Genomic DNA, 10,356 nt, shown 5'->3' with positions numbered 1-10,356 from the left:
CAGGTAGGCAGGGCTTTGCTATGTAGTTCCTACGACTTCTGGTTGGTTTATTACAAAACAATTACACACATTATTTATCATCTGCCTGGTAAAAATCATAAGTCTGGTCACTTAGAAAAGCAATAGCACACCTCTCTTCAACAAATTACATGATTGGAGGTATCATGACTGAGATGCAAGATAGAAATCCTTAAAAAAAAGTGAGTTCAAACTTAGGTTAAGGGTCTAATAAAACAAGAAACTATAAATCTGTTATACATTTCGTAATACTGTCATCTGCACATCAGGGAAAGAATGGTTATGGGCTCATGATGAAATTGCAAAATAGGTAGATTAACAACAGGATATGAAGTATTCGGAAATCAAATGCAGTTCAAGTATGATGCCAGCAACACTAAGGTCCCAGGGAACACAAACTGATCAAATGTAAACTTCAGATGTACTGTAAAATGCAATGGATAAAAGAGTTTGCCAAATGAATAAATGTAAATAATGTCATTACCACACTGATTTGCGATTACATATCGAACGGTTGGCAACATTACTATATGATAAATATTGCGATACATACAGAATATTGCAATTAGATATGTCATGATATCAAAATGTGGTCGCGATTGACACTTCACCAAATATGTGTGTGAATCGGTCAGTCTCTATAATGCAGTTTCAGAGTTCAAATTTAAGGCCATGACACACCAAACGTGAACTAGCAGTGACGAAAGCTGGTAAAAGCTAGTTGCCTCATCTTCGAACGTCTTGGCTAAAAGTTGAGCTTGAACATACTGCGACGACTACAGCCAATGGCCAACTAGCAGGTACATCCTGTGTCAACATGAGAGAAAATAATGCTCCATGACTGCAGGACTCTGTATTTAACATTCAGAAACCATAATTAGGACTGCATACACACAAACCATAAACAAAGCCATTTTAAATTTGACTAATGTTGATCATTTTTTAAATTCCAGATTAAAAAATGGGAAGATATATATACAGCCTTCTGTCTGTGCCTTCTTGGCTTCTTTGCTTTCATGACTTTTGCTATTATTCTCAGGTACTTGTTAGTTAAACCGTACAGCCAATCAGAGTCAATCTCACAGACAGCGCCGATGCCAACGGACATTAATTCAACAGGCCAACTGGCCAAAACCCCTCAATGGGGTCTAGCGCCAACATTTCTGGACACACCACAAAAACTAGGCTGATTGATGCTCTATGATGGCCTGATGTTGGCCGTCAGCTTGCTGTGTCAGGGCCTGTGTTTAGCTGACATGAATGAATGGTAGAAAATATGAAATAAAAACATCAATACAAAGCAAGAAAGTTTAAAAAAATTATAATATATGTATTTATAAATATTTGTGTTTTAAGGGAATAATGGGATCATTTAGTGTAATTCATGATCTTTTCGTAAGGACGTTTTTAGCTTGTCATTGTTAATCCACAATTTTCCGAGTCAAAATCAGCTGAGGGTTTCTCATTTGAATGGTGTAATAGTTCACAGCATGTGTGATCACATGAAATGATGCAATCAAAGCCAGATTCTCAAGCTTCCTGTGTATAACCTCCCATGAATCACAGCAAGTGTCGGAAACAAAAGAAACAACCATGGCCGTCTGCTGGGCATAGATGGGGAAAATTGCAGGCCGCGAATCAAGGTAGCTTATTTTTCTCCCCCTTTTCAGTTCACAGAGTCCCAACTAGCATCTGATCCCAGTTCCTCGCGGTTCACTTGTAGAGGAGCTGCAGTCGGCCGGGGTGGCAGTTGTTGCGGTTGATCTTGGCGTCGGGCTGGTAGAGGGTGGAGGACTTGGAGAAGGTGGGAGGGAGGGAGTGGTTGTCGGAGGCAGGGAGGGGGTATCCTGGTGGCGGGAGGAGAGATTTGGGATCGTTCTGAGGGGCGGGGAGAGATGGAGAGCTGTGGTTCTGACTGGAGGAGGTGGGGCGTTTCCTGGAGCGCAGGGCCTGGCGCTCTGACAGCTGGTTTCTCAGCTCTGATACACGTTCTTCTTTCTGTTGGCAGAAAACATGAGGCTAAATGAGAAACTCGTTTCTGTTGAGCCAAAAATATTATCTGTGCAGATATGAAAACCACTTAGAAAAGGAAGAAGAAAGTAAACGCAAAAATCTGCCACGGCTCTCATGACATTTAGCATCAGACAACAGGATAGGGGAGAATTTAAGAATGAGCTCCCTTTGAAGCTCAGTTTGAATAGAACTGGCCACACAACCTACAGGAGGCTGAACTGGAAAGACTGGAAGAGGATTTCGCTAAATCACAATTCAAAGAAATTTCAGTCACACAAAGGGGAATTTCCTTTTAGGGTTGCTATTGTTAACTAAAACTAAAACTATTAAAAATCATTTCCGTGCGTTAAATAAAACTGGAATAAAGTAAAAGAACTAAAAGAGGGCAACTAACTGAATTAAAATAAGTTTCAATTAACACAGCAAAGTTACCTAAAAAGTTTATAGATCACTTATAAAATATATTTTTACATCAAATCATTAATAAATGGAATCCATATAATCTAATGAGCTTTTACTGCTCGAGTCATAAATTCCATGGTCCATTAATTCTGGAGAGATTTTTTTAGTCCTTGTCAAATGGCAATTATTGTTACATTTCCTGAAAATAAAATTAAATAAATATATTAAATATACTGTATAATATACTGCAATTAATAAATAGAGTATATTTTTGGAAGCCATATGTGACCCTAGACCACAAAACCAGTCACAAGGGTCACATACATCATCTGAAAGCTAAATAAAAGCTTTTTTCTTTTTTTTGTTAGGATCAGACAATATTTGGCCGAGATACAAATAGTTGAAAATCTGTAATCTGTGGGTTCAAAAATATAAATCGCCTTTAAAGTTGTCCAAATGAAGTTGTTAACAATGCATATTACTAATCGAAAAATAAGTTTTAATATATTTACAGTAGGAAATGTACAAAATATATTCATGGAACATTATCTTTACTTAATATCCTAATGATTTTTGGCATAGAAGAAACATCAATAATTTTGAATGTTTTTCTGTCTATTGCTAAAAATATACCCCAGCGTCTTGAGTCTGGTTTTGTGGTCCAGGGTCACATATTCTCATATGATAACATTCTGATGATTGTCACCATATCTTAAGGTTTTCCATCCACAAAATCCAATTTATCCCATTATTACGTGTATTACCCTGTCTAAATCAAATCTCAGTGTTACATTTCTGAGGCAGAGACAAATCACTGTAAACTGTGTTTGGTATTTTTACTTTCAGATTAAGGCAATCGTGAATTCAATTTCCTGGTTCTTAGTGGCATACATTATTACACTGATTTTTACAAGAGCATCAGTTATATACATAGAAAATGAAGTCATCTTCCACTGGTCCATACAATTACAATGAATAATATGTATAGCTATATAATAAAATGTATTGCTGAAAACTACATCTACAGTAGTTATATGTATGATTTCCCTTGAATTTTTATTTCTTTAACAAGTGCAAATCTGCATTCTGTTACTATCCCAACTCACATTCCAAATAAAATAAAAAATGCATTCTCAATTCAGTTCTGAAATGTGCTCTATCTTAGTATGAGACATCCTCAACAGCATGCCGGACAAAGTGAAGCTGACACAGAACCTCCTGGATGATCTTCTGCAGCTCTTTGTTCTCTCTCTCCAGCTGGCGGGATTTCTCTTCATCGTTGTTGTTTGTGGATGAGCCGGTCTTCATGGTCTCCTGCTGGTCTGACTGCCACTCACCACGAGTGATAAGCCTCCGCATCTGCATCAAGCACACAAACACACCACACTAGGTATAACAACAGACAAGATTCATGTTGACACAATATATGAGAATGCATAGTCTTCTATGTACTATTTTTTTAAATAGTATGTGAAAGGTAAGCAGTAGGCAAAAATAGTAGGCAAAACAGTGAGCAATTATGATTTCAAATAAAATTCCTCTGTATTCATCAAGTCATAAGGGTTATCATGCTGGAAATGAACATTTTTATCCATTTTTGCTCTTAAGTCTTATAATAGCCTGGTTAAAAATGGTGTTTGATATTGCTTGGATTCATTCTTCAGGCTGAAAATGGATGGGTAAAGTGCATTGTGGGATACATTGTGGGTCATTATTAACTAAAACTAAAACTATTAAAACATTTTTGTTAACTGAATTAAAGCTGAAATAAAATCAAATATAAATTTTAGATGAAAAACTTACAACGAAAATTAGAAATGTTGTTTTGGGAACTAATTAGATGAACCACTAAAGTTACTAACTTGAAATATATGGAAACATAAGAAATAAAAAATTAAACATAAAAATTACATAACAAAATTGCTAAAATTAAACAAATTTGAAATGATGAAAATATAAAAATAAAATCCAATTCGAAATATTAATAAAAACTGTATTAGTATAAAAATAATAATAAAATAACACTGATCTGGGTGTATACTGTACAACGTGGCTCATTTCTGTATATATAACTGCTCCTATTGGCTGTTGTATAAAAGCACTTAATGTCTTTCATCTCTTTCATATTCTCCAGAGATGTGTAATAACACCGGTCTCCTCTGATGACACTGATTACACCACATCTCCATAACATCGTCACTCAGCGCGCTTTAAGATTTCACGAACAGACCGCTGAGAGAGATGCATGTCACACATTTACCCCTACTCTAGTTATCCATCATTAATATTCATCACTGTAATACAATATTTACATTGCTTCTCTTTCTTGTTTTGAGAAAATGATCTACTGTTGTACCTTAGGGACGAAGAGCACAACCAGAGTGATGTAGACGGAGAAGATGATGGCCAGCGAGGCGAAGGCGAACGAGGCGTCCTGCTTAGACGACAGAATCATGGTGACGGGAGCCGTTATCATACACAACACCTGAAAGAGAGACAAACGGTCACATGTACAGGTGTTTCTTTACTTACAAACATTTTTCACGCCCATTTCTTTAATTTGTGTATTGACAAAGTCCAACAGTGTTGTTATTGTTAAGTAAAATGAAACTAAATAGTTTGTTAATTTTGAAATAAAATAAAATTAAAAAGTTAGGTTTAATGAAATGTGTTTATGCAGTTTAAGGTTAAAAAAAAAATTCTTTTCCACATAATGTACACTATTGTTTCTCCTCTATATCAGCCTTCTGAAACATGTACATTTTTACAAAGCTCGTCGGCCTGAAAATGAGGTGTGCGGTGATTGGTCAGCTATCCAGTGCGTTGTGATTGGCCAAATACCTCAAGGGTGTGATGGAAATGTTATGCCCCTGAACATATTGTGATGCCCTTTCCGGCTGGAGCAACGAGACATAAACATTAAACCCCATTATAAACGTGTTTATAAACATGATATAGAAATGATTTCTAGTCGTTTCCTCTTTTGGAAGACCAAACCAAGTAGTTTTGCTTTCTCAGCGTCACACACCATGGCCTTGAGTGAGCGGAGGCCGGCTTGTGATTGGCGCGGCTGGTGGATTCTACGAAGGAGCGTTCGTTGGGCTTGTGGCAACCACAATCATCACATACATACATACATACAATATGACAAGGGGGTAGACAGGACAGGAAAACAGGGAATTGAGTGATGGGATGAGTCTTAACTTTTATAAAAAATATCTCTTTGGATTTGAGACTTTAGTCTTTGCAACTTTACAGATCTTCTTTATGCATCAAGAGCTTGTAACATTCCAAAGAGAAAGGAAAAATTTAAATCGTACCATATTACCTCTTTAAAAACTAGAAATGTTGCCTTCGCAACTAACTGAAATAAAAACATATTTATTTGAAGTACTAAAATGACTAAAACTAAAATTAAAATAAATTAAAGCAAAGTGGAAATATAAAACAAAATCTATTTATATATGTATTATATATGTATTATATATATATATTAGGGCTGGGCAAGTTTACACATTATTAACGCGACAATTAATTTATTGCACGTTAATGCAATTTGTATTATTATTATTATTTTGAAGGTCCGTTGCTCACTGGCTCTGAATACACATTCAGACAAATCATGGGTTACAGGTGGGGTGGGATGCTGATCAGTACTGTTTTGGTTTGGGATGGGCATCATCATGCATCATAAGCAATGAAAATTCATTATTGAATTTTGCACATAACTATGTGATAAATTGCGATTAATCATAGAAAAACCATGCGATTAATTGTGAAAATGTAATCGTTGCCCAGCACTAATCTATAGGGGTGTCCCCGACTAAGGATTTTCATTGTTGAATCGGAATTTTCGAATCTTGCTGATATTTGACTAATAGTCGAATCATATGGTTGGGGGCGGGGCAAAATACATTGAGTCAAGTCAGACATTCGACAGCCATAATTACTGGTGTTAACACACAGGAAAAATGTGTAACAAATGTCTTGCAGATACAAACGGGGTAAATAATGTTTATATGTTTTGATTAAAAGATAGTTAACACTAAACGTCAGCGAAACCCTAACAATTCACAATTTTTACAATAGTGCTCTCATTATAAAGTTAGACTATATGACAGTAGTTATTAATGTTCTGCATTTCTGTTTTGAGCTGTGTGCGCTGAAGATGACCAGTAGAGTGAACATTTGATAGCAAGTTTTTAATCAATAGGTTTAAACTCATAATTTAATGTAGAATATGCTTCGTTATTTATACAACATAACATTAATATTAGGACTTATATGCTGTCTGCAAAAAGAGCCCAAATGCACATGAACATATCTGCGTGGCTCTGAATGAACTCATTTTGGATGCGTTCTTCAAGAAACAATGTGCAGAAACACAGCAGCTAAACTCAACAAATTCACAGCGTTTTATTATAATGGTGTTCTCATGGTATGGATGTGACAGTCCAGTCAGTTATTAATGTTCTGCTTTGTTGTTTGTCCTGCTCACGCTGTGCGCTGAAGAGATAATCACCATAGCACTATAATGAAGCACTTTACTCAACCAAACGCATTTTATATCAAGTAAATAATATATCCACGATATATATACACCGGCTGAAATGTTTTAAAATCACTTGTACATTTCCTGTTCGAAAACATCCAGTCTCTGCCTGTGTCAGTTTGAGTCTTGGTAAAGTTTGAAATCCCTGCCTCCAAGATGCTTCTCTGTCGTTCACGGATTATGGAAGTGAAACATAAATCTATAGGCATGGCTGGATTTATTCACGCACTTTAAAATATTAATTTGAAGCTTCTTTCTTTTCAGATTCTTATTCACGGCTTTATCATAATAGGCTTCATATTAACTCATTGGGAGAAAACATACTCAGTTACTAAACGTAACCTCGGTTCTCTCTAGAAGAGCGAACGAGTACTGCGTCTTAGCTAAGACGCTACGGGAAAAGTCTCTTTTCACAAAATACTGAAGCAAAAAATTATCCTTAATTTTGTATTTTTGTAAAGCGCATTTGCAGCAGTACACAGCCATAGGCGAGACGGCTTGTTCGCTCATTGGCTTGTTCTGCGGCAACTGCACAGCCTATCGAGCGCAGGCTGATGCAACATCAGACCAATAAGGGCGCTTCGCGCCCTTCTTGCCACTTCCCGCCGAAACGGGTGTGGCCCAACCTATAAAAGGAGCTCGAAAAGGCTGACTCACCTGATTTATTTCATCGCCGAAGCGAACCAGAGTGAATAGTGCGCACGGCAGAGAACGCAGTACTCGTTCGCTCTTCTAGAGAGAACCGAGGTTACGTTTAGTGACCGAGTACGTTCTCTTACGAGAGCTCTCTCGTACTGCGTCTTAGCTAAGACGCTACGGGAACCCAATGAAAAATGCCGTGCGCGCAGGGATCACACACCAATAAACCTGAAGCAACGCCCAGGATTTACAGTGCACAGTCACCTGAGGGACTCACAGAGAGTCCAGGACAGAAAAGGGGGAAAGCCCTCCGTCCCATATCTAGCAGCATCCGTAGATGTGGCAATATGACATCACACAGCCGAGGCAAAGCCTGACCAATGTGGCAATGCGGGTCTTACGCAATACTGCCCATATAACAGTCGGCAGCGCATAGCGCGCATGAACTCAGAATTCCCCTCAGGGCCCTGATTCGACTATACCGACAGCAGTCTTGCTTGCAAGGCCGGAACCTCCAGGTTATAGAACCTGATAAATGTAAACGGCGAGGCCCAACCTGCCGCCATACATATATCCTGCAAGGAGATCCCAGTAGACCACGCCCACGATGAGGCGACGCCTCTTGTGGAGTGTGCTCTGACGCCCAACAGGTACTGAAGGCCCCTGGAAGCGTAAGCTAATGCTATGGCGTCAACTATTAATCTGGATAGAGTCTGTCTCGAAACAGCCATTCCCTTGGAACGTCCACCGAACGAGACAAACAGCTGCTCCGTCTGCCGAAAGGCAGCAGAGCGAGACACATAAGCTCTTAAAACCCTGACAGGGCAAAAGAGACTCGAGTCTCTATCCTCTCCTGACACCGGCAGGGCAGACAGGGCAATAACCTGAGCCCGAAACGGCGTGTTGAGGGATTTCGGCACATAACCGTGCCTAGGTTTGAGTATGACCCATGAGTCATTAGGCCCAAACTCCAAGCACGACTGGCTCACCGAGAGCGCGTGCAAATCACCCACACGCTTCACCGAAGCGAGAGCCAACAAGAATACTGTCTTGAACGACAGATGCTGAAGGTGACAAATGCCGATTCGATAGGCTCAGAAGGGGGACCCTTCATGGCCTCCAAAACCGCCGCGAGGTCCCACATATGTAGGAAGGAGAGAACCTCCGTCACCTCACAACTAAGGGGTAAATATCCTCGAGCTGTGCACCAGCTGGAGAACACCGACCACTTCGAGGCATACAGACGTTGTGTCGACGGAGCTCTAGCCTGAGTGATGGTATTCAGCACTCCCACTGTGAGATCAGTGGGTAACCGTTGAGCGCCCACACATGGAGGGACCACAACTCCGGTTGAGGGTGCCAAATCGGGCCCCTGGCCTGCGAGAGGAGGTCCCTCCTCAACGGTACTGGCCACGGGGCGACATCTGCTAACTGCATCAAATCTGGGAACCATGGTTGGTTCTTCCAAAGAGGTGCTACAAGCAGTATTGAACATCTCGTTTCTCTCACCCGTTCTATCACCTGCGGAAGGAGGGAGACGGGAGGGAAAGCATAAAGCGGGCAGCACGGCCATTCCCGTGACAGCGCGCTTTCGTTCTTGGAAAAGAACGCAGGGCAGTGAGCGTTTTTGTGGGACGCGAAGAGGTCCACCTCCGCCCTGCCAAATCTCTCCCACAACAGCCGGACTGTTTGCGGGTGTAGAGACCAATCGCCCGTAGGAACATTGCCTCTGGACAGCCTGTCTGGACCCAGATTCTGTAGCCCAGGCCAAAGGACGGTCTGCCCTCGAGCAGCGCTCGCCATCCCGAAGTGGAGGCGTCCGTCGACACCATCTTCACATTCGGGGAAGTCCCCAGGCTTACACCTGATCGGTACCAGCCGTTCGCTGTCCAACGTGCCAGAGCTGTGACACAGCTCTGATTGACCTTGAGATGCAGCCGGCCAGACGCCCACGCTCTGCGCGGCACCAGCGTCTTCAGCCAGAACTGCAGGGGGCGCATGCGGAGCAGGCCCAGCTGCAGAGCCGGAGATGCTGAGGCCATGAGGCCCAGCATCTTCTGACAGTGTTTGAGCGACACGGTCGCGCCGCAGCGGAAAGAACTCACTGCGTGCTGAATGCCCATCACGCGCTGTGGTGACAGCCGCGCCGTCATGGAACACGAGTTCAGAACTATACCCAGAAACAGAATCGTCTGACTGGGGTTCAGCGAACTCTTCGCCTAATTGACACTGAGGCAGAGCTTCTCGAGGTGATCGAGTAAAACGGCCCTTTGGTCCACGAGCTCCGCTCGTGATCGGGCCAGAACCAGCCAGTCGTCCAAATAATTCAGCACTCGCATGCCTCTGAGTCTGGGAGGAGCGAGCGCTGCATCCATGCACCTCGTAAACGTACGAGGAGCCACGGACAAGCCGAACGGCAGGACTGTAAACTGGTATGCCTGGCCCTCGAAGGCGAATCTCAAATATCGCCTGTGGTTTGACGCTATCTGTATTTGAAAATACGCGTCCTTCAGAACTATTGACATGAACCAGTCCCCTCTGCGAATCTGCGCGAGGAGCTTCCTGGTCGTAAGCATTTTGAAACTGCGTTTCATCAATGCCTTGTTCAGCTGTCTTAGATCCAGTATGGGCCTGAGACCCCCGTCTCTCTAGGGCTCCAGAAAGTATTTGCTGTACAGCCCCCCCTCGCTTTGAGCTTGAGACACAGGCTCTACAGCCCCTTTGCTCAACAG

At 41.5% G+C, this 10,356-nt stretch overlaps 1 protein-coding gene across 2 annotated transcripts in view; it reads right to left on the bottom strand.

Moving 5' to 3' along the window:
* Positions 1-1,260: 1,260 nt before the first annotated feature.
* The window catches only part of LOC132104426 (gamma-aminobutyric acid type B receptor subunit 1-like), a 127,214-nt gene continuing 118,118 nt past the window's right edge, over positions 1,261-10,356 (bottom strand). For both annotated transcript variants that reach the window (XM_059509892.1, XM_059509893.1), the window contains exons 22-24: positions 4,790-4,918; positions 3,649-3,792; positions 1,261-2,016 (exon numbers count right to left, since the gene is read on the bottom strand). In XM_059509892.1, the coding sequence (XP_059365875.1) occupies positions 1,732-2,016; positions 3,649-3,792; positions 4,790-4,918 (558 nt within the window). In that variant the 3' untranslated portion in view covers positions 1,261-1,731. The remainder of the gene's footprint in view (positions 2,017-3,648; positions 3,793-4,789; positions 4,919-10,356) is intronic.

This window comes from Carassius carassius, chromosome 25 (genome assembly GCF_963082965.1).
Source record: "Carassius carassius chromosome 25, fCarCar2.1, whole genome shotgun sequence".
Taxonomy (NCBI): Eukaryota; Metazoa; Chordata; class Actinopteri; order Cypriniformes; family Cyprinidae; genus Carassius; species Carassius carassius.
The sequence above is the reverse complement of the archived record's forward strand: the minus strand, read 5'-3'. Positions and strand labels throughout refer to the sequence as shown.